General features: G+C 52.4%; 4 protein-coding genes across 4 annotated transcripts; 2 read left to right on the forward strand and 2 right to left on the reverse strand.

Annotated features, from left to right (window-relative positions):
* Positions 1–402: 402 nt before the first annotated feature.
* Positions 403–7603, forward strand: SRRM2 (serine/arginine repetitive matrix 2). Its single transcript, XM_089896343.1, has 11 exons — positions 403–622; positions 3815–4088; positions 4983–5090; positions 5266–5430; positions 5605–5682; positions 6128–6190; positions 6274–6306; positions 6526–6576; positions 6741–6833; positions 6919–7195; positions 7495–7603. The coding sequence occupies exons 2-10, from the start codon at positions 3847–3849 to the stop codon at positions 6959–6961; spliced, it is 876 nt and encodes a 291-aa protein (XP_089752469.1). The 5' UTR covers positions 403–622; positions 3815–3846; the 3' UTR covers positions 6962–7195; positions 7495–7603.
* A 996-nt stretch (positions 7604–8599) lies between these two features.
* Positions 8600–15627, reverse strand: LOC149747426 (uncharacterized). The gene is given in 1 exon segment (XM_089896344.1): positions 8600–15627. A coding segment is annotated over 1 exon segment (849 nt). The 5' UTR covers positions 14395–15627; the 3' UTR covers positions 8600–13545.
* LOC149747427 (serine/arginine repetitive matrix protein 2-like) lies at positions 15576–18812 on the forward strand. The gene is made up of 6 exons (XM_030763618.2): positions 15576–15687; positions 15930–16024; positions 16434–16718; positions 17791–17904; positions 18044–18154; positions 18249–18812. Exons 2-6 carry the CDS (start codon positions 15948–15950, stop codon positions 18256–18258), a joined length of 597 nt encoding a protein of 198 aa, XP_030619478.1. The 5' UTR covers positions 15576–15687; positions 15930–15947; the 3' UTR covers positions 18259–18812.
* Positions 18813–19269: 457 nt separating this feature from the next.
* Positions 19270–23858, reverse strand: ELOB (elongin B). Its single transcript, XM_022594610.3, has 4 exons — positions 23755–23858; positions 23499–23633; positions 22059–22164; positions 19270–19432 (listed from the first exon to the last, which is right to left on the reverse strand). The coding sequence occupies exons 1-4, from the start codon at positions 23755–23757 to the stop codon at positions 19320–19322; spliced, it is 357 nt and encodes a 118-aa protein (XP_022450318.1). The 5' UTR covers positions 23758–23858; the 3' UTR covers positions 19270–19319.
* Positions 23859–26449: the final 2591 nt, after the last annotated feature.

Raw genomic sequence — 26449 nt, forward strand, 5'->3', positions numbered from 1 at the left:
CTCCCAACACGGGGAGACAAAATGGCGGTCGTGTGGGGGCAGGGAGGGCGAAGCTACGTACGGGTTCCATGCCACGCTAGAACTACAACTCCCAGGATGACCTGGGTCGAAGGCGGGAGGCCGAGGAGAGCGCTAGCGTCGCTAGGCCCTGTGTCCTCCCGCCCCCTAGTGGAAAGTCTCTGGAATGCGTTGTTTGCTCCGGTCTGACCCCCAGACCTTCCTCGCAACTGGCTGACGGGAATCGTAGTTCTTCGACGAAAGAGTTGAACCTCCTTCGGGCCTTATGAAACTACACTTCCCGGTGCGGTTTCGGCGCCTGCGCACAAGGCCGCGGGGCGTACTACGGTTCCCGGCAGGCCCTGCGACGCGCGCAGCTGCGTGCTGACGCACATAATTGGTCGTGCTGACGTGCAGCGCGGCCCAGGCGGGGTGCGAGTGGCGCAGTCGGAGTCCGCTGCGGCCCCGGAGGAAGCGAGGAGTCGGCGGTGTTGGCTGAGGCGGGCGGGCCGGCGAGGCAAGGCGGCGGCTCCAGGCCCCGAGGGACTCAGGACCTCGAGCAGCGGCAGCGGCAGCGGCAGCACCTCTCCCCCTCGGAGGCGGCGGGCGGAGGCGGCGGCGGCGGGTGAGAGAGCGCGCGAGCCGGGTGGGGGAGGGGCGGCGGCCCCGGCGCAAGGCCAAAGCGCGCGGAGAACGGCTCAGGCCGCCGCGCGCACGCGCGCTCGCCGCTCCTAGCTCGCGCGCGGACGTCCTTGCTGGTCTGCCTCCCCTCCCCCCTTCTCGCGGTTCTTGTCGCGCGCGGGCTTTTATTCTTCCCTCCCCCATGGCAACGGCGCGCGCCGCCGACTGCACTCGGGCTCGCGCGCGCTCTCGAGGGGGGAGCGCGCGACTCGGCTTCTCGCCTCCCCGACGCGTGCGGCGAGGAGGCTCTCCTGCAGCTGTCTTTGCCGACATTTTCTCGGCGAGGAGGGGGCTGCGGCGTCCGGGGCCCGCTGCCGGCTCCTTTCTCCCGCGCTTCTCCGGCGTCCGGCCTACCCGTCCCTCCCGGGGGCCTGGGGTCGGGCCCGGAGCCTCCCATACTATGGGGCGCCGCGCAGCCCCCTCCCTTATTTCTCAAGGCTGAAAATAGGCCTTGGCCGCTCAGCCAGTGCAGAGAAGGCCTTGAACTAGATGTCCGGGAGAGTTAGGCAGTTTGGATTCATTACTGTCTGTCATGAGGTATTAGGAAGAGAAGGATTCTAAACGTTTTTAAAAAAATTTACGTATTTGGTTTAGGTATGTAAAGGCAGATCACATGCTCCTTTCTTTCTTGCACTTTTTCGTCATCTCCCCCAAAGTTGTGTTACGGCTGGGGAGGAGGCTGCCAGCCCTTCCTTGAGGAGAAAACGCTGGACTTTGTCATTATTTGGCACACAATTTTCTAGGCCTTGGTTTTCACTCGGACGCTTTTCTAAGATATCTTCTGGGTCAAAAATTGAAGAGTTGTGTTTTTTCTTGAGTGTGAGTCTAGGTCTCTACCTGAGCTAGTATTTTAGCTTCTGGCGTTTTATAGTGTCTCCTCAGCTACTACAGTGCCCCAGTGCTGAGCTTGTTGTGCTTATTACTTTTGTCCATTTTCTTGCACACTCTCCTCCCTTTTTGGTGCGTTTTTTTTCTTGACTACCATACTGAATTTCAAGATCCCCTTCTGCCTGGTTAGTTGGGCATCGTGATAATTTTCCAACAGAAAAAACTCCTTTTTGTCTTTTTTTTTTTTTTTTTTTTGCAGCTTTTACTGTCAGCTTTTAGCTTGGGTGATTTTTGCATACCCACAGTCCTGGACCCCAGTTTAAGTGTCCTTACTTAGGTTTTGGTGATTGGTGTTTGTGTTGTTAATACACTTTTTGGTCCATCCATCCTTTTAGTGTTTTGAGCACTGTCTTAGATGCTGTGGTATTTCTGTTTGTTTGGGTTTTTTTTTTTTCCTTCTTTTTTGGCTCATTCCGTAAAAGTTCTCCAGTCTGTTGTGATTTAATATCCTTTGCTTAGCAGCTGCTGGTTATCCTTTTCCAGGGAGTGGGAGGATTATTGTGTGAGGTGGTATGGAAGTGTGGGTGAATGGTTAAGCTGAAGAATTGATTGCAGGTCAGAAGCGTTCTGCAAGGGAAGCAGAAACTGGATAGGGTATAGAGAGCCAAAGAAGGCCTAGCTTTAGAATAGGGAGGAGAAAATTTAAGAAAATAAAAGTGAGGGTTGGAAGATTTCTTGTGCTGTAAAGAAATTTTTCATTTCTTTGCACAGTTCCATTTGCCTTTCATAGATTTAGCATCATTTGTCACTCCTTTAACCCAGTATTGTTGTTTCGTTTTGTTTTGCTTTCAGATCTCTAGAGTCTGCAGCTGGGATTGGGCAGGGACCCAGCCTTAGAGTTGGGGGGTAAGGGGCTCCAAACTGTTCTAGAGTTGTCCTAGCTCCCTTTCATTCAGCATCTCCCTGTATGGTGGGGGGGGGGGGGCTTTAGTACATTCTTCCAGGTATTTGTATGATGTTTCTTTCAGAATTTTTAAAATGAAGCCTTTTCTTTTATCCAGTTCTATGTTTTTCCCCTTTACTTTCACTAATCTCTCCACTTTGTTCCTTGGGTTCTTTCCTGGGATCATTTTCCCTCACACATTTCCCCATGTGAACTATCTCGGACAGGATGAGTTGGAGAAAAAAACAGAGTACATGTAGCTGGAGAAAGGAATAGAGTGTACGTAGCCAAGAAATCTAATCAGTAAAACTAGGGTTAGAGGGCTCTTCAGAGTCATGCTGGGGTTGGGACAGATTGAGAGGGATAGAACCTGGTAGGAGGCACGTGATAATGAGAGGGTTAAGGACGGCCTGGAAGAGAAAAACTAGGAAATGAGATAACGGGACTGTTAGGGAAAGTTGACAGTTTGACATTAATGAAAGTGAGGTATGAAGAGTGGGGGTTTTGTAAGTGTAGGGGAAGGAATGTAGAGAAGGTATGGGGACAGTTGGAACAGAGGAGGCTTGTTTGGTGTATTTAGAGCATTGAGTTGAAAATGTAATATTTTACAGGAGCTAGTGAGAGTTCCGTGAGCCACAAACCATGTGAGAAATCCTATTGGGAAGGAAATTGAAGGAATATATTATTAGTCAGGATAGTTGATTGGAAATGGCCCCTACTTAAGAGGTGAAGTATAAGAGGATTACATATCCAAAGTTCATGTGTTTCTGATGTGCATGCTGGCCTTTAGCCTGGGCCACGTTTTGGATATCTAGGGGCTGTTCAGTTGGATTGTATTCATAATTTCTGGCTACCTTCAGGGGAGCCTGAAATGCTTAGGTCAGTTCTTGAAGAGTCTAGACTTGGACTGCAGGCCTTTGGGTGCCACAGATCTTCGTTTGGTGTTTGTTGTGCCCTGTTCGGAGGCCTCAGTCAGTTGCCAGGGTTAGGAATTAGAGTAGTTGGTGAAGATACCAGTTGTGTATATTGGGGCTAAAGGAGAATAAAGAGAGTGTGTGGAGAAATTTGGGAGAAATGGGATCTTTGTTTTGGGTGGAAACAGGAAAGCTAGGTGAAAACAAGAGTGGCTCTTGGACATTGTGGGGAAAGGCTGTAAGAGCTGGGCTGTGATTTGGTGGAAAGAAAGCAGTGCTGGAAGGATGAAGAACAGGTTTTTTTAGGAGACCAGGAGGATTATGCAGCTAAAGGAGGTTTAGTGTGGAGAGACATGTTGAAGTAGGGTTGAAGAAGAGCAGGGATTTGGGTGGTGGTAAGTGGCTAGTTTGGGGCCAGGGGCCTGACCCGTGTCTCCCCGCTCCCCTTCAGGAGCGGTGGTGCCCCACCCCGGGCACGGGGCCATGTACAACGGGATCGGGCTGCCGACGCCCCGGGGCAGCGGCACCAACGGCTACGTCCAGCGCAACCTGTCCCTGGTGCGGGGCCGCCGCGGTGAGCGGCCTGACTACAAGGGAGAGGAGGAACTGCGGCGCCTGGAGGCTGCCCTGGTGAAGCGGCCTAATCCTGACATCCTGGACCACGAGCGCAAGCGGCGCGTGGAGCTGCGATGCCTCGAGCTGGAGGAGATGATGGAAGAGCAGGGGTGAGGGAGGGCTGGGGGAGAGCCAAGCACTGAGTGAGTGCAGAGCTGGGGGAGTTAGGTGGGATGTAGGGAGCTTAGGGCTGGTTGAAAGAGGCCTGGAGAGGACTTGTAGGAGGGGAGGAGGTAAAGGAGCTAGCGGATTGAAAGGAGTTAAGGGACAGTTCAAAGTGAGAGATGAGGAACCTGTGTCTGGGATATAAAAGGGAGCCTTTTATGAGATATTTAGATGGAGGCACATGGGGAAAGAGGGGGGCCATTGAGAAGCAAATATGTGCTTTAAGGGAGAGGTGGGGAAGCAGACCAGGGAAGAGACAAGAGCTAGCTAGGTAAGCTGATATGTGTTGTCATTGGTGGAGAAAAGGAAGGTAAATGGATTTAAGGATTGAGGCCTTGGACAGTAGCAAAGGCAGGAAAACAGGAATTGGAATAATACCCGGATAAAAGGGATCATGGGTTGGATAGGGAATTGAGATTTTGGAAAAGGAACCTATTAAGGCAGAAAACCTTTTAGAGCAGTGGTTTTCAAACTTCAGCAGTGGCGCCCGTTTCATATAATGCATGTTCCTTTGGAATCCCAGGAAATGAAAGACTTGTTCTTGTTGATTGGATTTGGGGAGGAACACCTGGAACTCTGCCTGCTTAACTTTCCTCTCTTGGCCCCTGGAGTGTAGCATGTTTAAAATCCACTGTTCTAGAGGGTGTAGTCAGTGGAGGGAAGAAAGATGACAGGAAAAGAGCAGGATTTAATAGAAGGGCCCTTTGGGTGACAGTGAGTGAAAAATTGTATGTGTGCATGGAAAGGGAAGGGATCCTGCTGGGAACGAGGGAACTGTAAACCTGGGACTGGGGAGAGTGTCTAGTCAACCTCTAACCCTGAAGGCTTTTGTTCTCCAGGTACGAGGAACAGCAAATTCAGGAAAAAGTGGCGACCTTTCGACTCATGTTGCTGGAGAAGGATGTGAACCCTGGGGGCAAGGAGGAGACCCCAGGGCAGAGGCCAGCGTGAGTGTTTCCCTCTCTCGATTTTCTCTGGACTCTATTCTGCTTTTGCTGTTCTCTCTGTTTAGTTTGGACTTTCTCCCTGCTCTTGTCTTCATTTTCTCATGGCTGTTTGTGTGAATATGACTCTGCATTTTGTTCTCTATCTCCTTTAGACCTTTGACATTTTCTTCTCTAGGGTAACGGAGACTCACCAGTTGGCAGAATTGAATGAGAAGAAGAACGAGCGACTCCGAGCTGCCTTTGGCATCAGTGATTCCTATGTGGATGGCAGCTCTTTTGATCCTCAGCGTCGTGCTCGAGAAGCTAAACAACCAGTTCCTGAGCCACCCAAACCTTACAGGTACACAAGACCAAGAAGCCAGTGTCAGTTTCTCTTCCTAATTCTAAGCACTGTGCTCCATTTTTTGTGTGGACTATGTCTTTTCAAATTCTTGAGATTCTGTTTTTCTGAAGTTGAAATGTCTAAGAAAGTTTGTCTTAGCACCCATCTCTGCCGTTTTTCATCTTTCCTCAGCCTTGTCCGGGAGTCTAGCAGTTCTCGCTCACCAACCCCAAAGCAAAAGAAGAAGAAAAAGAAGAAAGATAGAGGACGGTAAGTTAGTTGGAAAGCTATTCTAGTAGCCAGAGGACCAAACCTGTCATGTTTTTTCTCTCTCTCTGGAAAGAGAGTATTCTTATTTTTAGGAAGTAGGAGAGAGTTGTCAGAAAAGTCAGGGAAGAGGGAGTTACCATTCAGGTCTCAGCTGGTAGAAGAAATAATGTGTGCTGCTTCAGTGGGGAAGGGTTGATTCTGTACCTCTGCAGAACTGATCAGCAGCATTTTGGAGTTATGTTGTTCTTTCCATTTTGGGGTTTGTTGCTATATAATAGGGAGGTACCTACGCCTCTTGGAGAGTAAATAAGTTCTGGGCTTAGGTCGGCACATTGGTGCTATTGGAGTTGTTCTGTGCTTTAGAAGCCTTTTTGGGGATGGATTATAAGTGGGTGGACCAGGGAAGGAGGCAGGCTGAATGACCTGTTTCTGAACCCACATTTAGCAGGTCAGAGAGCAGCTCTCCTCGACGAGAGAGGAAGAAGAGCTCTAAGAAGAAGAAGCACAGGTATGAGGTGGGAATAATTGGAGAGGTTTGGTGAGTCCAGGCCTAAGTAAAAAATAATAATTTTACTTATTTTTTACCAATAGGTCAGAATCTGAATCCAAGAAAAGGAAGCATAGGTAAGAGCTCTTTGTGGCATAGGGAACATAGTGGCACATGGAGCGGTGAGCCATTGCTTGATGGCCTTGCTGGCTCTTTGGGGTTTTTTTTTTCTTGGGGTAAAGCTCAGTTCCTTGATCTCCTACTGTCAGTAACTCAGTTCTTTCCATTTTACTTTTCATTTTATTTCTTTCTTTAAAAATAATTTTTATTTTAAATAATTTTGCCTTATTTCTCAGGTCTCCTACTCCAAAGAGCAAACGTAAATCTAAGGACAAGAAACGGAAGCGGTGAGTGAATTAGAGGGGAATTTGCTTAGTGAGTAGATGAGTGCCACCTGGGGATAGGGCAGAATCAAATCACGTCCCTGACTGGTAAAAGGTTGAAGGGTGGATAAGGGGAACCCAGTGCAGGTGTGACAGCACCCTGAGCTGTGGTGGTGGTCTTCCTTCAGGTCTCGAAGTACAACACCAGCCCCCAAGAGCCGACGGGTGCACCGTTCAACTTCTGCAGACTCTGCTTCCTCTTCAGATACTTCCCGCAGTCGGTAAGGGGTGGTCCAGGAGGAAGGGAGGGAGAGGGACTTGTGGGTTAATCAATTTAATATTTATTGAGCGCCCACGGTGTGCTAGGCGCTGCACAGACCATTCGGAAGACACGGTCCCTGCCCTCTAGGAGCTGACAGGCTAAAGCAACAGGATGGACAGACATATACATTTCCCCTTCTCTTTTTTTTTTTGTTTTTTGTTTTTTGTTTTCTTTTGTTTGTGATTTTTTGTTTTGTTCTGATATATATGGATTGCCAGAATAGGGAGGGTGGTGGTTTGTTCGTGGTGTCTGGGGGAGGAAGGAATCCTTACCCTGGCTTCCTTAATCGGGGAAGGCTTCCTGAAGGAGGTGGGCTCAGAGGTGAGTTGTGAATGAAGCGGGTAGGGAATGGACTGGGTGGAGGGTTTTGGGAGGTTTGGGGGAGGTAAATATAAAGGGGTAGAGGGAGAACATTTTTGGGGACTGATGTTGAGAAGAGAAGGAGCAAAGTGAACTGGACTTGAATTTCAATATGAGTTACTTGAATCCTGTGAGTAAGAGAAGGTTCTTTGGAAGAGGGTTATATTGAAGAAAGGTGGATGGGAGCTGGGGAGGGGGTTTTCTGTTCTCCCCTGAACTGATTTTCTTCCTCTTTTCCCATCCTCAATTACCTCCCTCAGGTCTCGAAGTGCTGCAGCTAAAACCCATACTACTACCTTGACTGGGCGAAGTCCTTCCCCTGCTTCGGGGCGTCGAGGGGAGGGAGATGTACCATCCAGGGAACCAGGTATCACCAACATAGGGCAGCCTAGTAGCCCGGAGCCTTCTACAAAGCAGCCTAGCAGCCCTTATGAAGACAAAGATAAAGACAAGAAGGAGGTATGTTCCTGAGTTAATGGATATTCTTTGGTTTGCAAGGGCTGTGGATTCAGGATAGGTGTGTGAAGTTAAGGGAGAAGTAAGGTCCGGTTTTGTTTTTTGCATTCCTCTGAGTTATTCATAAAGTTCTCTTTTTCATTTGCAAATCCTTTAGAATTGTGGCTTTCAAACTTTACTGGGTGTTAGTAAGTTTTACATCATTGTCTTCTTTGTACTTATAAGTTGATAGAACTGGAACAAAAAAAATTTTTTGAACTACACCTAACTTTACTACTTATAGTGTGTCTAGTATCAGTTTCATTAAATGCTGGTTGTGGCTCATTAAAACTTTTCAACCCACTGGGTTGCTGCTTGCAGTCTGAAAACACAACTTTGGAAAGATCTATTCAGTACCTGTTCTTTTATACTTGCTATTAAAATTCAAGCTCTAGGGCTTCCCTGGTGGCGCAGTAGTTGAGAGTCCACCTGCCGATGCAAGGGACACGGGTTCATGCCCCGGTCCGGGAAGATCCCACATGCTGCGGAGCGGCTAGGCTCATGAGCCATGGCCGTTGAGCCTGCGTGTCCGGAGCCTGTGCTCCGCAACAGGAGAGGCCACAACAGTGAGAGGCCTGTGTACCGCAAAGAAAAAAAAAAAAAGAAATTCAAGTTCTAATCATGTTTTCTTACTTCAACAATCACAGTATAATTTTAATTGCTTTTTGCTATATTTGTAGCTCTCCTGTCTGTTTTCCATGTTACCCAGAGTTGGTTTTCCAAACTGCAAGTTGGATCATCTCAGAAACTTAATTTACTTCGTATTGCTCTTGACTTTAATATTTAAAGCTTTTATAACTTGGTCTCTTTCTGTATTTCCCTGTACTTCATTCTGGTCTTTCTTATTCACATAAGTCACGTATTCAAATCTTTGTTTTTTTTTTCTTTTATTTTAACATAGTTATTTTTTAAGGGTGAAGTCAGTCATTTTGGGAAACTGCTTTATCTTTCCATTTAAAAATACCTTCTTTTTTGCACTCAGCATTTTGTAATGGTTGTCTGTTGTGAAATATAGTACATTAGTTTGCATTATGTTTTTTCTCTGGATAGAAGACTCGAGATTGTAGATTCTGTTTTCGTACGTTTCTCACTGTGTTTTATATTATGTGATCTCTTGTTATTGAATGAATGTGACTGCCTGTGGTGAGGAAAAGGACCAGTTGGTATAATGGGGTGCATAGAGGAAAAGTTTCATAGGAAAGGGTGTTGGGATCTTACAGGTGATAGGAAGTTTTGGTGCTTACATATCCGTATCCTTACTCTTTTTTCCACTCTTAGAAATCTGCAGTTCAACCTAGCCCCTCTCCGGAAAGGAGCAGCACAGGGCCAGAACTACCTGCTCCCACTCTGCTCCTTGCTGAGCAATATGGCGGCTCCCCACAACCCCTTGCAACAACCCCCTTAAGTCAGGAGCCAGTGAACCCCCCTTCTGAGGCTTCTCCAGCCCAGGGCCATTCACCACCTAAGTCTCCTGAGAAACCTCCCCAATCTTCTTCAGAGAGCGGCCCGCCCTCCCCTCAACCTACCAAAGTTTCTCGGCATGCCAGCTCTTCCCCTGAAAGTCCTAAACCTACACCAGCTCCTGGGTCCCGCCGAGATATTTCTTCTTCTCCTGCATCCAAGAGTCGCTCACATGGCCGAACAAAACGGGATAAGTCACATTCTCATACTCCTTCTCATAGAGTGGGGAGGTCCCGTAGTCCTACCACTAAGAGGGGGCGGTCTCGGTCTCGAACCCCTACCAAGAGAGGTCATTCTCGGTCCCGGTCACCTCAGTGGCGTAGGTCCCGGTCTGCACAGAGGTGGGGACGATCTAGGAGCCCCCAGCGACGTGGCCGCTCTAGGTCTCCTCAGCGACCAGGCTGGTCCAGGAGCAGAAATACACAGAGAAGAGGCAGGTCTAGGTCAGCAAGACGAGGCAGGTCACACTCTAGATCCCCTGCAACTAGGGGCAGATCTCGTTCTAGAACACCCGCCCGGAGGGGCAGATCTCGGTCTAGGACACCTGCCAGGCGGAGGTCACGATCTAGAACACCCACTAGGCGCAGGTCTCGGTCTAGAACACCAGCCCGGAGGGGCAGGTCTCGGTCTAGAACACCTGCTAGGCGCAGATCTAGGACCCGATCACCAGTACGACGGAGGTCTCGTAGTAGATCGCTAGCCAGGAGAAGTGGCAGGTCACGCTCTAGGACCCCAGCCAGGCGTGGGCGGTCACGCTCCAGAACCCCAGCCAGGCGTGGGCGGTCGCGCTCCAGAACCCCAGCTAGACGAAGTGGCCGGTCACGCTCTAGAACACCAACCAGGAGAGGGAGATCTCAGTCTAGGACACCAGCAAGACGAGGAAGATCCCGTAGTAGAAGTCTAGTTAGACGGGGAAGATCTCACTCTAGAACACCACAAAGAAGGGGCAGGTCTGGCTCATCATCAGAGCGGAAGAACAAATCCAGAGCATCACAGAGAAGGAGCAGGTCCAACTCAAGCCCAGAAATGAAGAAATCTCGAGTTTCTTCGAGGCGGAGCAGGTCTCTCTCTTCACCAAGGTCCAAAGTAAAATCCCGCTTGTCTTTGAGGCGAAGCCTTTCAGGGTCCTCTCCATGCCCTAAACAAAAGTCTCAGACACCACCAAGGCGCAGTCGCTCCGGATCATCCCAACCTAAAGCTAAATCTAGAACACCACTAAGGCGAAGTCGCTCTGGTTCTTCTCCGCCTCCTAATCAGAAATCTAAAACGCCATCAAGACAAAGTCATTCCAGTTCATCTCCTCAACCTAACGTGAAATCTGGAACACCAAGGCAAGAGTCTGTAACAAGTCCCCAGGTAAATGAACAATCTGCAACACCACAAAGGCAGAGCCGTTCTGAATCATCACCTGACCCTGAGGTGAAGTCTAGGACCCCTTCGAGACATAGCTGCTCTGGGTCTTCTCCTTCTAGAGTGAAATCTAGCACACCTCCAAGACGGAGCCGATCTGGGTCATCATCTCCACAACCCAAAATGAAAGCAGTAACGTCACCAATCCAAAGCCATTCTGGCTTCTCTTCTCCAAGTCCTAGTAGAGTGACATCTAAAACACCTTCAAGGCAAAGCAGATCAGAGTCTCCATGCTCCAAGACAGAATCTAGATCGTTGCAAAGACACAGCCATTCTAGATCCTCCTCTCCAGATACCAAAGTGAAACCTGGAACACCACCAAGACAGAGTCACTCAGGGTCTACTTCGCCGTGCCCCAAAGCAAAGCCCCAAACTCCACCAGGGCATAATCTTCCTGGATCAAAGTCACCATGTTCCCAAGAGAAGTCTAAAGATACATCAGCACAGAGTTGCTCTGGATCTTTCTCCCTCTGTCCAGGAGTAAAGTCATGCACACCACCCTCAGCTCTGCAACAGAAAGGACAATCTCCAACTTCACCAGACTCCACATCTGGTACTTCAAGTCCAGAAATGAGGCAGAGTCATTCTGAATCTCCATATCTGCAGACCAAATGTCAGACACCTCCTAAGGGTGGCCAATCCAGGTCCTCATCTCCAATCACTGAGCTGGCACCCAGATCTCCAACAAGACAAGATAGAAGTGAATTGTCAGAAGGTCCTAGGCTGAAATCTGGAATGTCTTCTGAGCAGAGCGGGTCCCAGTCTGACTCTTCCCTATATCCTGCAGTGGACTCTAAATCTCTTCTGGGGCAGAGTAGATTGGAGCCTTCTGAATCAAAAGAAAAAACGAGCTTACTCCTTCAGGAGGATGTTACTGCATCATCTCCAAGACCAAGAGACAAATTGAGTCCTCCTTCTGTGCAGGATAGGCCTGAGTCCTCACCAGTACTCAGAGACACCCCTAGAACTCCATCAAGGGAAAGAGGTGGTGTTGAGTCATCTCCAGATACAAAAGACCGAAGTAGTGCATTAACTAAGCCAAGCCAAGATGAGGAATTAATGGAGGTGGTAGAGAAATCTGAAGAATCCTTAAACCAGGTCCTGCCCCATTTGTCTCCAGAACTTAAAGAAATGGCTGGAAGTAACTTTGAATCATCTCCTGAAATAGAAGAAAGATCTGCCATGTCTTTGACTCTTGACCAAAGCCAGTCACAGGCTTCTTTGGAAGAAGTCCCTGCAGTGGCCTCAGCTTGGAGCGGGCCACACTTTTCTCCAGAACATAAAGAACTGTCTGACTCTCCTCCCAGAGAGAATAGCTTTGGATCACCTTTAGAATTTAGAAACTCTGGCCCTCTTGCAGAAATGAATACTGGATTTTCTCCTGAGATTAAAGATTTGAATGGACCTTTTCCTAATCATCTGGAGACAGATCCATCTCTAGATGTGAAAGAACAATCAACAAGGTCCTCTAGACACAGCAGTTCTGAGTTATCCCCAGATGTGGTAGAAAAAGCAGGAATGTCTTCAAATCAGAGTGTCTCTTCGCCAGTACTTGATGCTATACCTAGAACACCCTCAAGGGAAAGAAGTAGTTCTGCATCTTCTGAAATGAAGGATGGTTTACCCAGAACCCCCTCAAGGAGAAGCAGGTCTGGGTCTTCCCCAGGACTTAGAGATGGGTCTGGGACTCCCTCAAGGCACAGCCTATCTGGGTCGTCTCCCGGAATGAAAGATATACCTAGAACACCATCCAGGGGAAGGAGTGAATGTGATTCCTCTCCAGAAGCAAAAGCTTTGCCTCAGACTCCTAGGCCAAGGAGTCATTCTCCATCATCCCCGGAGCTCAACAATAAGTGTCTTACCCCCCAGAGAGAAAGAAGTGGGTCAGAGTCATCAGTTGAACAGAAGACTGTGACTAGTACTCCTCTTGGGCAGAGACGTCGGTCTGGATCTTCTCAAGAACTTGATGGGAAACCCAGTTCATCGCCTCAGGAGAGAAGTGAGTCAGACTCTTCTCCAGATTCTAAAGCTAAGACACGAATGCCACTTAGACAAAGGAGTCACTCTGGATCATCTCCAGAGGTCGACAGCAAATCCCGGCCTTCTCCTCGGCGTAGTAGGTCTGGCTCATCCCCTGAAGTTAAAGATAAGCCAAGAGCAGTACCCAGGGCACAGAGTGGTTCTGATTCCTCTCCTGAACCCAAGGCTCCTGTCCCTCGGGTCCTTCCAAGACGAAGCAGATCAGGTTCATCAAGCAAAGGCAGAGGCCCTTCGCCTGAAGGAAGCAGCAGTTCTGAGTCCTCTCCAGAACACCCACCCAAATCCAGAACTACTAGAAGAAGTTCTAGGTCATCACCAGAGCCCAAGACCAAGTCTCGTACTCCCCCTCGCCGTCGCAGCTCTCGATCATCTCCTGAGCTGACTAGGAAGGCCAGGCTCTCCCGTAGAAGCCGTTCTGCATCATCCTCACCAGAGACCCGCTCTAGAACTCCCCCAAGACGCCGAAGAAGTCCCTCAGTGTCTTCCCCAGAGCCAGCCGAAAAGTCAAGATCCTCACGCCGGCGGCGTTCAGCTTCATCTCCACGCACTAAGACAACTTCAAGGAGAGGCCGTTCTCCTTCACCAAAGCCTCGTGGGCTGCAGAGGTCCCGTTCCCGCTCAAGGAGGGAGAAAACCAGAACAACCCGTCGTCGAGATAGGTCTGGATCTTCTCAGTCAACCTCTCGGAGAAGACAGCGGAGCCGGTCAAGGTCTCGGGTTACTCGGCGTCGCAGGGGAGGCTCCGGTTACCATTCAAGGTCTCCTGCCCGGCAGGAGAGTTCCAGAACCTCCTCTAGACGCCGAAGAGGCCGCTCTCGGACACCCCCAACCAGTCGGAAGCGTTCCCGCTCACGCACATCACCAGCCCCGTGGAAACGCTCCAGGTCTCGGGCCTCTCCAGCCACTCACCGGCGATCCAGGTCCAGAACACCCCTGGTTAGCCGACGGAGGTCCAGGTCTCGAACTTCACCAGTCAGCCGGAGGCGATCAAGGTCCAGGACATCGGTGACCAGACGAAGATCTCGATCAAGAGCTTCCCCAGTGAGTCGAAGGCGATCTAGGTCCAGAACACCACCAGTAACCCGCCGTCGTTCAAGGTCCAGAACACCGACTCGCCGACGCTCCCGTTCTAGGACTCCACCAGTGACTCGGAGAAGGTCCAGATCTAGGACCCCACCAGTAACCAGAAGGCGATCTCGAAGCAGAACTTCCCCTATCACTCGCAGAAGATCAAGATCCAGAACATCCCCGGTCACCCGAAGGAGGTCAAGATCTCGCACGTCTCCGGTAACTCGAAGGAGGTCTCGCTCTCGAACCTCTCCAGTGACACGCCGCCGATCTAGGTCCCGAACTCCTCTAGCTCTTCGGCGCCGCTCTAGGTCTCGAACCCCATTGTTAGCACGCAAGCGTTCTCGAAGTCGCTCACCACTTGCTATTCGCCGCCGTTCTAGGTCCCGTACTCCACGAACAACTCGGGGCAAACGGTCCTTAACAAGATCTCCTCCAGCTATCCGCAGGCGTTCTGCGTCTGGAAGCAGTTCTGATCGTTCACGTTCTGCTACTCCTCCAGCAACAAGAAATCATTCTGGTTCTCGGACACCTCCAGTAGCGCTCAATAGCTCCAGAATGAGCTGCTTCAGTCGTCCTAGCATGTCACCAACTCCTCTTGACCGCTGTAGATCACCTGGAATGCTTGAGCCCCTTGGCAGCTCTAGAACACCCATGTCTGTCCTGCAGCAAGCTGGTGGTTCCATGATGGATGGTCCAGGTCCCCGAATTCCTGACCACCCGAGAACGTCTGTGCCAGAAAACCATGCTCAGTCTAGAATTGCACTTGCCCTGACGGCTATCAGTCTTGGCACCGCTCGGCCTCCTCCGTCCATGTCTGCAGCTGGCCTTGCTGCAAGAATGTCCCAGGTTCCAGCTCCAGTGCCTCTCATGAGTCTCAGAACAGCCCCAGCTGCCAGCCTTGCCAGCAGGATTCCTGCAGCCTCTGCAGCAGCCATGAACCTGGCCAGCGCCAGGGCACCTGCCATCCCAACCGCAGTAAACCTGGCTGACTCAAGAACGCCAGCTGCAGCAGCAGCCATGAACTTGGCCAGCCCCAGAACAGCAGTGGCACCTTCGGCCGTGAACCTTGCTGACCCTCGTACCCCCACAGCGCCAGCTGTGAACCTGGCAGGAGCCAGAACCCCAGCTGCTTTGGCAGCTTTGAGTCTCACGGGTTCTGGCACAGCCCCGACTGCTGCAAACTATCCGTCTAGCTCCAGAACACCGCAGGCTCCAGCCCCTGCAAACCTGGTGGGTCCTAGATCTACACATGCCACAGCTCCTGTGAATATTGCCAGCTCAAGAACCCCTCCAGCCTTGGCCCCTGCAAATCTCACTAGTGCTAGAATGGCTCCAGCCTTGTCTGGTGCAAACCTCACCAGCCCTAGGGTGCCCCTCTCTGCCTATGAGCGCGTTAGTGGCAGAACCTCACCACCACTCCTTGACCGAGCCAGGTCCAGAACCCCACCAGGAGGCCCAGGCTCCAGAACCCCACCATCTGCCCCAAGCCAGTCTAGAATGACATCTGAGCGGGCTCCCTCTCCTGCCTCTAGAATGGTACAGGCTTCCTCACAGTCAGTTCTTCCTCCAGCTCAGGATCGGCCTAGGTCCCCTGTGCCATCTGCTTTTTCTGACCAGTCCCGACCTTTGCTTGCCCAGACCACCCCTGTAGCAGGGTCTCAGTCCCTTTCCTCTGGAACGGTGGCAAAGACCACATCCTCTGCTGGTGACCACGATGGCATGCTCTCTGGCCCCGTCCCTGGGGTGTTCCACCCAGAGGGTGGGGAACCAACTGCCTCTATGGAGGCCCAGCAGCCTTCTGCTTTGGCTGCCCTGCAGCCAGCAAAGGAGCGGCGGAGTTCGTCCTCCTCGTCCTCCTCTAGCTCCTCCTCTTCATCGTCGTCGTCATCGTCGTCGTCGTCCTCCTCCTCTGGCTCCAGTTCTAGCGACTCGGAGGGCTCTAGCCTTCCCACTCAACCTGAGGTAGTACTGAAGAGGTGAGAGGACTTTTAGAACTCTTCTACGGGGAAGGTTTTGGGGATGGTTGGTGGGGGTGGGGAGGGAGAAGCCCTATCCAGAGGTTCTTGGCTCTCTGAGGAGGTATGGGGACCATGATCCTTAAGCTGGGGGTAGAAGAGAATGCCGGGGTGGGGGTTAACGGGGGGGGAGGAATGGGACAGGTAAAAGTCTCCGAAGGTTAATTCTCTAGAGGATAATGATAAGTTTTCCGTCTCTACAGAGGACAGAACTAGAGGAAATGGACTTAATTTTACAGCAGGAGGGATGGCAGTTAGACCTCAAGAGGAACTCCCTGGGCTGGAAGGATCTTCAGAGGTCATCCTATCCCTCTCCCTGCCTCCAGGCAGGACGGCCCCTCCCCCAGCCAACCCACACACACAGAGGCCTCCCCATGCTGTGGCTCTCCTCTCTGAGGACGGAGAGGACGGAGACCACCCAGCCTGGCTTCCACACCTGAGCCCAGGGACCTTATTCCTCCATCAGGGACATTCTTGAGGTTTAACCTTGATCCCTTTTGCTGCGGGCCCCAGCCTGTTGCTTGTGTTAGCAGAGGTTGGGTCAGTTGGGGCCACTGCTCTCCAGAGAATGCACTCACTGGCTCTCGGTTTGGAGAGCTCCGGGCCTTTCTCAGGCACCCCTCCCCCACTGCCGTTCCTCCAGGCCAAGGAAGGTAGGGTTGGGGCTGGGGCAGCTTGTCTCCTTGTGACGCCCTCTTCTCCCACAGGGTCCCCAGCCCTGCCCCAGCCCCAAAGGAGGCTGTTCGAGAGGGCCGTCCTCAGGAACCGACCCCAGCCAAGCGGAAGAGGCGTTCTAGCAGCTCCAGTTCCAGCAGCAGCTCCTCCTCTTCATCGTCCTCTTCTTCCTCCTCTTCCTCCTCCTCCTCCTCCTCTTCCTCTTCTTCGTCTTCCTCTTCTTCCTCTACTTCTTCCTCCCCCTCCCCTGCTAAGCCTGGCCCTCAGGCCTTGCCCAAACCTGCAAGCCCCAAGAAGCCACCCCCTGGCGAGCGGAGGTGAGTGCTGCCTTGCTTGAGAAGGAAGGGGTGGGGTGTGACCCTGGGTTGTGAGATCCCTGCTGGACTGTGGTGTCTGCTTGTACAGTAGGAGTGGGGCTCTCCTCTCCCTGCTTACTCTGTTGTGCCCTGTTCTGGCAGAGGGCTGTCATCCAAGTGGGTGCTCAAGCCAGAATTGGGGAGTCCTAGGCTCCTTCCTCTCCCTGCCCCTGACATGCAGCCTGGTCCCAGGTTCCAGGGATTCTAGCTTTTAAGTCTCCCCGTTGCTACTGCCAGGGTCTGGCCACCGTCATCTTCTCCCGACTCTATCCACAGCCTCTTCCCTGTCTCCCTGCCTCCACGCCATTCTCTTCCACACGTAGCCAGAGGGATCTTTCTAAAACGCACATCTGGTTACTCCCTTCACAAATCCTTCCGGGACGCCCTGTGGCCTGCAGGATAAAGCCCCACCTCTGCGGGAATGGCGTGTGAGGCTCTTCACCAACTGGCCTTGCCTGCCCTGTGTTCTCCTCTCCTGCCCGCCCCCACACATGCCCTGTGCTCCAGCCACACTCAGCAGCGCCTTGCAGTCTAAGGAGAACCCCATGCCTTTGGACATGCTGTTCCTCCTGCCTGGAATTCCCTTGTCCGCCTGGTGAACTCCTCGTTCTGCAAGACTCCGCTCAAACAGCACCTTCAAGAAGACTACCCTGCCCCTTCCCTGCCCTGCCCCATGTCTCCCTCCCCTGGGTCCCCAGACCCCATGTACATCGGTCCTGCGGGGCTGCTTCCCACACGTTGGGCCAAGCGAGCCTCCCTTGGCCTTCCTTCACCATCAGACTGAGCCCCTCCAAGGGCAGGGACTGTCTTTATCTTTGCCTCCCCCGCTGCACCCCGTGCCCCGCCTGTTGGGGTACTCGGTGGATGGTGTGCGGGCGGATGGGTGAGTGAGCGGATGAAGGTGGGTCTGAGGTTGGCCCTGCGTGGTATGAGGTTTGGTGGTCAGGACCTGGGGTGGGGTGGGGGTGGTCCTGAGTGCTGGCTTGTGGGTTTGAAAGAGTGTGGCACTATGGGGACCTACTCTGATCCCCAGGTCCCGCAGCCCCCGGAAGCCAATAGACTCCCTCCGGGACTCCCGGTCCCTCAGCTACTCGCCTGCGGAGCGCCGCCGCCCCTCACCCCAGCCCTCACCGCGGGACCAGCAGAGGTAGGGTTGCCAGTGTGTGCTGTCCTGCCAGTAGCTCAGTCTGGCTGCCACTGATTTCTGCAAAATAAGTTCTAAGGCTCCAAGGTACCAAGGGTTGGTGGTGTCCTGTGTGTGGTCTCATGTCTGTCCTTCATTGTAGCAGCAGTGAACGGGGTTCCCGGAGAAGCCAGCGTGGGGACAGCCACTCCCCGGGCCACAAGCGCAGGAGGGAAACGCCCAGCCCCCGCTCTGTGCGGCACCGTTCCTCCAGGTATGTGTCTTTGTCACACTCTAGGGCTGGGCTCACTTCTGAGAGCTCCAGGGCTGGCTGGGGCCTCTGCATTGATTATTCTCTTCCATTTCAGGTCTCCGTGAATCTTTTTTGGGGAATTCCACCATACCCCAAGTTCTGGAGCCACAGGACGTGCCCCCTTTCTCCCCAACAGAGCCGTGGGAGGAGGTCTTTGTCTGTCCTCCCCCCCAACCCTGGCAGCATCCTGGGGGGAGGGCTCCCTTCTTTCCCTCCCTCTTTTTTTTTTTCTTTGTTCTGTGAAATGTTAATCTCTGTGAGTTTTTCCTGGTTCACATGTTTTGGGGGGTTTGGGGTGGGTGGGAATGAGAATGGGAGTTGCGGGAGGGGAGGATACAGTGGGGACTCCCAGGTCTTGACTCAGAAAGGATCTGGGAGGCACTGCCCCCCTTTTAGCCCCGAGTTCTTGGGGGGATGATGGTTTGGTACTTGCGGACCTGTGTGAGGTATACCTGGAAAAAAGGGGCAGTTGATTAGTTGGCTCCTCTTGGCCTCCCAGTGAGGTTGTGGCCCCCTCCCCCCCAACTTTTCTTCACGTTTCTTAAAGGCATTTTGGTTTTTTAAAATCTGTACAGCAAGAGCAACTTTTTCTGTCAAATAAAAACGAGAAATGCAGGAATTGGGTCTATAGATTGTTTATTATGGGTGGGGAGAGTTAGGAGAGGAGCTGCCCTTATTCTGTGGCTGCATCCCTCTTGCAAGGGGCATACCTTGGAGGAGCCTTATGGGGTGGCTCTAGGCTGTGGATCCCCCACAGAACCCACTCAAATCAACACGCTCGTTCCAGATGGGAGCCAGCATGCTCATGCTAGGAGGGGGCTGGCCACTCTGAAGAAACAAAGCCTCTAAACCTTTTATCCCCAGGCTGAGCAGAAGGCTGGCCTGGGGGCCCTGGGTTCCTCTCCCCATTATGGCCTTTTGAGGGGTAGGCTGGGCTGGGGGTTGGCAGCTGGACTCAGAGAGCTTGGGATGCAGCAGGCTGGCCTGGAAGAGGCTGAGGGTGGGGCAAGGCGGGGCACACCAGTGAGGTGATGCCTGAGTCAGGAGAAGGTGTGTAGAAAGAAGCAGCAACCAGGTGGACACCCAAATCTCTTTTATTGGGGGGGTAGGGCGGTTGAGGGACCTCTCACTGCACAGCTTGTTCATTGGCGCTGCTTCCTGAGTCCTGTGGCTTCATCACATCTGGCAGCTCGGGTGGGCTGGAGAAGGGCTCGATGCGCAGGGCCTCAAAGGCCTCATCTGGTGGAGAGGGGGTGGCCACTGCAAAGTGAGTCTCCCACCCTTACAGAACCAACCTGATCCTGCTCCCCTCCCCCAGCCTGGCCATGCTAGGGCCCTTTTCCTCACCCTCTGCATCCCTCAGCCTCTGGGATTGCATCCACCTACAATCTGCCCCATCACCTTGTTCCCTTCTCTTGCTTCTCATCATACTTTGAATAAAATCTCATCGTGTCATTATGTCTCTGCACATGTCTCCTTGTGGTCCCCATGTTCCCACATCAACCTCTTTCTTGCCTCAAAGTCTCTGCATTTGCCACTCCCTAGCTTGACACTTAGAATGGCTGGCTGCCTAAGAAAGGCATCCAGGGGCAATCAAAATATCACCTCTTCAAGGCCACGACAGTGAGAGGCCCACACACCGCGATGAAGAGTGGCCCCCGCTCGCCGCAACTAGAGAAAGCCGTTGCACAGAAACGAAGACCCAACACAGACAAATTTTTTTTAAAAAAATGTTTGACCAAAAAAAAAAAAAATCACCTCTTCAGAGAAGCGTTCCCCAACCACCCTGTACAACCACCCACTCTACATGCCCAATGTCCTGTGCATTACACTGGGAACACTTAATCGCTAGTGCGAATGCCCTGTTTCTCTTGACCAGCTGCTTTCCTACTAGAACAGCAGCCCCAGGAAGATTTTCCCTGTCATTCCTGCTGTTACTACACAGATCAAATGAACACAACTTTTTCTTCTACATGGGAAACTTCTCTCCACCTGGCTCAGGGATCTCAACCAATTAGGCTCCCCAGGGGAAGTCGATCAGGTCTGACAAGTTTTAACTTTGGGGGTTGAGGGGCTGCAACTGGCCTCTAGTGGGGGGAGGCCATCTTTCGTAAAAGCCAGAGATGCTAAACATCCTGCAATGCACAAGACAACCTCACCCAGAATCATCCAGCCCCAAATGTCAACAGCGCTGAGGTGAAGACATGGCCCAGCTTAGTAACAAATTCATCTTCCAAGCCACAAATCTGAGTGACAATTCTTGCCTTCATCACCTCTCCCCATTCTTTGGAAATAAAGTCTGGAAGATGCTATTTAACACCAGACACTATCATATCTCCCTAACTAAGCAAACCACTTTGGGGGGTGGGGAGAGACCCGTCTCTGTACAAGGAAACAACTACCCACCCAGAAGTGCGTTTTTGCAAGTGGAAGCAGACAGACTACAGTCCACACCACAGCCCCTATCAAAACAGCAATGACACACCTGAGGTGATGCCACCAAGGGTCCACAATCTATGCCATAAGTGGGGGTCATGGGGAGAAAAAAATCACCTCACTGTGCTGTGATTTTTTTCACCTGCAAGATGGTTGAGTAGCTGCAAGTCTATAGGGTGCCTCTGTTCAAATTAGAGGAAGAGATACTTTTTCTGGAAGAATGCAGCCTGGCCCTGGCTTAGGAAGAACAGATGTGCTTTCAGCCCTCCCTTACCTGCCTCAGAGAACAGCCTTGTATAGTACCCACCCTGTACAAAGTCTGCACCAGCCCCTCACCTGCCTCACACTGTCACTGTGAGAGTTGAGGGAACCCACACAAAGGCCCGTAAAACTGCTTTTTCCTGAGCGCTTGCAGGGCCTGGGGTGCACGGGGGCTCACATTGCTTTGCTGTGAGGCTGGTCCCAGTGTCATACTCCTTTATGGAGACAAACTCCAGTCTGGGAGGGGCGGGGCGTGAAGTAGCTGCCCGAAGACACAGCTGCTGAGGCCTCACATAGTTTATCCTTATGAAACTGAGAAGTGCAGCTAAGGCTCTATGCTCCCTCCTGAGCCCTTGCTACATTTTCTTACAAGAAGCTAGAAAAATAACTCCCTGTAACTTCATCCAGATTTACCCAGCCATTCACACAGCCCTGGGTCTGTCTACAGCTGTGAAAACACCCTATAACCCCTGTTTAAATTTCCAGCGACAAAGGATAAAATTTAAATCTTTTTCTTGGCAAAAGGAGCAACATAAACCACCCCCACCCCTCAGGTTTCTAAACTTTGGTCACGGTGGAATGTGGTTAAGGAGAGTACAGGCTCTGGGGCAAGAAAGGGCTGAACCTGATCTAACCTCCCCAGGCTTAGTTTACTCATCCCTAAAATGATCACAATACAACTCTGGCCTGTACAGAGATGCTGGGGGAGTAAGCGATGTACCACGGAGACACTGGCTGGCATGGTGCCCAGCTCAGACAAGGTCCTGGCAGCCGGCAGCTGAACTGTGGCCTCCCACATGACTGCCAGCAAGCCTCGGCGTCCATGTCTCCCAGATGGGGATGGCAGTGCTTACCCCTCAGGGCTATCAAGAGGATTAGATGGGACAACAGAAATAAAATGCAGAGTACAGGGCCAGGTGCTCAGTAAGTTCTCTGTAAATGTAAGCTAGTATTGTGACTAAGAATCTTTGAATCCTCCAAGAAATGGGCTTCAATTTCTACAAGTATCTCATGTGCTTCTCATTGTTTTTAATGGGGAAGCAAACACACTATTATACGATATTGCCTGCATTTGGTGAACTGGGAGACATGGTCCAGGAGGAACAACTGCAGGCTCCCTGACCACCCCTTTCTTTGGCCATTTCCACCCTGTCGCTGTCCCTCTCACCTGCCCTGAAGGCTAGCCCCACAGTGGCTGGGGCCTGAGGCCGTGCTGTCTGGCTGGTGAAGCCACACTCGCCCAATGTCTTTCCGTCGTCCAGAAGCTGGTCGTCCTGAGGAGAGAGGCAGGCAGGGTCTCAGAAGAGGCCCCAGGAGGGGCAAGTCCCAAAGACTTCTCTGGTCAGCAACTACACTGAAAGTCAGAAGACGGAAAAGAAACAGCCCGGAGTAGGGCCCAGAACCACCCCAGAGTATATCAAACAGTTTCCAGGACTACACCCAAGACTTTCCAAATCAGAACCTCCCAGGGTAGGGTAGGGGTCTGGAATCTACACCCCTGCAACTCCAGGTGAATCTAATCTAATTTCAATCTACACCCCTGCAACTCCAGGTGAATCTAATTTCAAGTGTCAGTGACCCCATCTGGCCACAGGCAGACCTGGTTGAATCCCAGCTCTCCCACCTTGCACAAGGTGGTTGATCTTTTTGATGTGAAGTTTCCTTATCTGTAAAACGGGAGTTATTGGAATTCCCAACTCATAGGGCAGCCAGAGGCTTCAATGAGCAAAGGACCTACAGAAAGCACAGAGCACAGCAAGTGAAACAAGCTCAGGCAGTAGGAAAGGTCCTTATTACAGAAGCCCCAGCAGGTAACAAGAAAAAAAGGCCTTTAGAGACAAAGCGGGTGAAGGCTCAGCCTGCAGCAAAAGATCAGTTTCCCAGTCTCCACCCAGAATCAGATCAAGGAACTTAGGTGAGGGACCTCATGCTGCCAGAAACTTGAAATGAGGGGCCAACGAACAGGACTCCCCAGTGAAAACCCCAAATCCCACGACATCCTTGCTGGATAATTGCAATTGGTTTGTAAGGGGGAAAGGGGCGGGGGCTTTTAGAACAGCAGTAAGTTGGGGAGTAATAAACAGTTGTTGGGTGAAGAACTGGTGGGACCTGACTCATCTCAACACCCTCCATTTCTCCGTTTCTTTGTATTAAGGCGTGTCTGGGGCGGGGGGCGTGTGAGAGTCCTGCACACGATTGAGCATCGGGGTTCAAATCCTGACTCTGCCAACAACCTTGGCCTCGTTAAGCGGCCACCTCCGAGCCTGTTTCCTTAACCGCAGAGCAGGGAAATCAAGGGCCAGCACGTCGCGGGTGGGACCGCTGTAGGGATCAGATGTGACGCTGGCCCTCGGCGCTCAGCATAGGGCCTGGCGCGCGACTTTCAAGCCATCCGAACGGAGACCCCCGGTGTAGCGACCGCTATCGGGGCTTCATCTCCCCGAGTTCGAGCAACGGCCCCACGCGGCGGAGTTCCGGCCCGCGGCAGCCGGTCGCTGATGTTTACATCAACGACTGGGCCGCCTTGCGCCCACGGCCAGGCTCGGGCGGCGGTTCCGAGCAGCACGCTCCCCCAGCTCCCGGCCGCCCGGAACCGACGGGACCGCACCTTGTACAGCCGCTGCTCGTCCGGCGGCCGCTTGAGGATGCCCTCGACGATGCGCTTTAGCTCGAACACAGTGCTCGACTCCTTGGCGTCCGTGAAGATGGTGGTCTTGTGGCGCCGGATCATGAGGAACACGTCCTGGGGGCGGCGGGCCGGGGTGAGCGCGGAGCCCGGGCCCCCACGCACGGCCCACCGCCCTTGCCGCCCCCGGCCCCGGCCCCGGCCCCGGCCAAGCGCCCCTCCCCCAGCGCCCGCTCACCATCGCGGCGGCTGCCTCTCCCCCTCGACGCGCCGGCGCGGCCGCGCTCCGCCCCGTTCCCGGCAGCCCGCGCGCTGTTCCCAGCGTACCCCGCGCCTGGCGGCCCCGCCCCATGGCCGCCATTTTAGGTAATCCGTAAAGGGGGCGCTACGGCCGAGCCTCCGACTGCGGACTGGGCGCCGTGGCGCGGGGCGGGGCCAGTTGGTGGAGTGGCGGAGGTAGTGGGAGGCCGACAGGGACCGAGCGCGGGAGGGACGCCCGGCGCGGTGGCGCCATCTTGGGTGTGGCAAACCGAGTTCCCCATGTTGATGCAGGCTAGGGGACTCCCGTCCTTGTGGGGAATGTCAGCCTTGTGGGGACTAACTTCAAGCGTAGGGTGCCTCACAGCCTAATGAGAGTGAATGAATGATGTGTCTCGGTCATCAGGGCGGCAAGACATTCACATCTCAGCGAGACCTGGGCTGCCAGATTTGGGAGTCTGACTCATGATTATGGGTCTTCCTGGCGGGTGTTTTGAGGAGGTGTTAAATTCTGGATCTTTCGGCCGCCGTATCAGGAAACAGCCCCATGTCCCTGCCCTAGCCTTGGTTGTAAGGATTAAACCAGTTTACCGGGCTTTAGGGCCTGTAAGGATCCTTGGAAGCTGCTTTTGGGGTTAGGGAGTGTGTAAGCAGCTCTTTGCAGGAAACCGCCCTCAGCAGGAAGCCCCTTTTCTTGTCACTTTAGCAAAGCTATATTGTAACTAACTTTTTTTTTGGGGGGGCATACTGCTCACCACGTGGAAACTTAATTCCCCTGACTAGGGATCCAACCCCCTGCCCCCCTGCGTTGGAAGGTGGATTCTTAACCACTGGCCCACCAGGGAAGTCCCTGTAACTAACTTTTAAACCAGGCACTGCCCCTCCACCCACCCCATGTTCTACCCATCTCTGGCCCAAGCACACCTTTCAAATCTTTTAATTACACAATACCTTGCCAAACTAGTTGGTTCTTTAGAGCAATGAGCAAGTATTTAACAGATGACCAGATCTCTTCCCTAGCTTTCCCTTCAGTAACCTGAACAAACTGTGTGACCAAACTGTGAACAAGATAACATCTAGAGGAAGAGCCCAAGAAGTTAACCAGCCTGCATGCAGTGGAGGGATGGCAATAATTCTGACCCGCTATCTCAACAATTAACTCAGATTACTTCCCTTCTGCCCTTTAAAATTTTCATGCCCGAGCACAATCTGTGGAGGTGGTTTTTGGGGGACGCTGAGTCTACCATCTCCCCAGATTGTTGGCATTCTGATTAAAAGCACCTTTCCTTTGCCACCAACATTTGTGAGTATGCAATTGATTGTGAGCAGCAAGCAGCAGGACCCCCATTTGATAACAAGGCCTGGCAAACATCCTCAGAAGAAGCAGCATGTATGGCCAAAGTTGGTGTTCACGCTTCCCAGGAGGAGGGTGCCCTGGGTAACTGCCCGCCTTTCTGCCCAGGTCCACTCAGGCTCCAGAAGGGCCTGTGGACTTGGTTTCCCTCTCTGGCTGCCCTTCGTACCTACTGACAGCCTAGGCCTCCCTCCTTGGTAGTTGGATGCTCTCCTGTGTCGCCCCAAATTGCAGTTATACTAGAGCAAGAGAAGGAGGCTTTTCTTTCAACCTCTCCCAGGGAGAGGGAGAACCTCAGCTGAGTCATTGCTGGCACGTGCCAGAGAAGGCATGCCGTGGCGCCCAATGAGAGATGAGCCAGTGGTGACCCTGGATGCTGAACAGCTCAGCAGTTGTTGAGGCCACAATTTGAGGATTCTTTGGATTGGGTGGAATCTGAAGATGCTGCTGCCTTGGTCCTGAATCAAGCTGGTGGCTAGCCATGCAGGCTCTGGGCTCAGACCAGCTGGGATTCAAATCCTTGCTCTGGCACTGAGTGTGCAGCCTTGGGCAGTTAACCTCACCAAGGCCCAGTTTCCCCCTCTCTGAGATTGGGGAATAACTGTTTGTAAAGTTTGTGGAGCCTTGCTGTAAGCAGGTGGGGGGGGGGGTCCCTGGAGAGAGAACCCAGCATGGCTTTCTTGACAGAAGAGAAGCCATTTTTGGCCTAAGCCACTTTGTGATCTAAGCCTGGCCTCATTGCAAGCCCTTTCATGAATATGCATGTACCCTTAGCCTAAAATTCCCCCAATTTTGCTGTTCGGGGAGACACTGCTTTGGGAAAGATCCCTGGTGTTCTCTTCACTTGCTGCAAATAATAATAAATCCTTCCTTCTCCCCATCTTTGGTTTGGTTGTGGTCTTTTCGCTTGACACTCACCAAGAGGCAAACCCAGTTTGCCGGTAACATCACCAAGAGTTAGCACTCAATAGATGTTTCCTAAACTATAGCTATAGTTATCATTTTTGACTTCTGGCCTCTGGCTCCTCAGGAGTCCTTTGAAATCCCTTTCCTTCCCGGGACTCCTCCACACCTGTGCCTCAAGGCAGCCCTTTCCCTCAGATGGGATCTCTGTGCACCCCATTGTGCTATGGTGGGTGGGTCGGTTGCAGGACGTAACTGCAGTCCTCGTGTCAGTGAGTACAGTGGCACCTCCTGCAGTGGGAATGGGGTCAGGAGAAGTTTGAAGGAGGAGCAGGGGCTGAGCCCCCAGCCACCCAGTTCTGTGGTCTAGCTGGGTGCAGGCCCTCCTTCCTGGGGGCCATGACAGACAAAATGGGAG

Source organism: Delphinapterus leucas, chromosome 15, assembly GCF_059928025.1.
Source record: "Delphinapterus leucas isolate spDelLeu-1000000601 "Yukka" chromosome 15, BTC_Dleu_Yukka2, whole genome shotgun sequence".
Lineage (NCBI taxonomy): Eukaryota > Metazoa > Chordata > Mammalia > Artiodactyla > Monodontidae > Delphinapterus > Delphinapterus leucas.

Excerpts from the sequence above, each read along its gene's own strand:
- ELOB (XM_022594610.3), bottom strand. Across the intron at positions 22,165-23,498 it reads ACGAGCAGCGGCTGTACAAG|GACGACCAGCTTCTGGACGA; the intron begins GTGCGGTCCCGT and ends CTCTCTCCTCAG. Across the intron at positions 19,433-22,058 it reads GGGGCTAGCCTTCAGGGCAG|ATGAGGCCTTTGAGGCCCTG; the intron begins GTGAGAGGGACA and ends CCTCTCCACCAG.
- LOC149747427 (XM_030763618.2), top strand. The coding sequence starts at position 15,948 with ATGGACTTAATTTTACAGCAGGAGGGATGGCAGTTAGACCTCAAGAGG. Across the intron at positions 16,025-16,433 it reads GGCTGGAAGGATCTTCAGAG|GGTCCCCAGCCCTGCCCCAG; the intron begins GTCATCCTATCC and ends CTTCTCCCACAG. Across the intron at positions 17,905-18,043 it reads TCACCGCGGGACCAGCAGAG|CAGCAGTGAACGGGGTTCCC; the intron begins GTAGGGTTGCCA and ends CCTTCATTGTAG.
- SRRM2 (XM_089896343.1), top strand. The coding sequence starts at position 3,847 with ATGTACAACGGGATCGGGCTGCCGACGCCCCGGGGCAGCGGCACCAAC. Across the intron at positions 5,431-5,604 it reads GAGCCACCCAAACCTTACAG|CCTTGTCCGGGAGTCTAGCA; the intron begins GTACACAAGACC and ends ATCTTTCCTCAG. Across the intron at positions 6,191-6,273 it reads TCTAAGAAGAAGAAGCACAG|GTCAGAATCTGAATCCAAGA; the intron begins GTATGAGGTGGG and ends TTTTACCAATAG.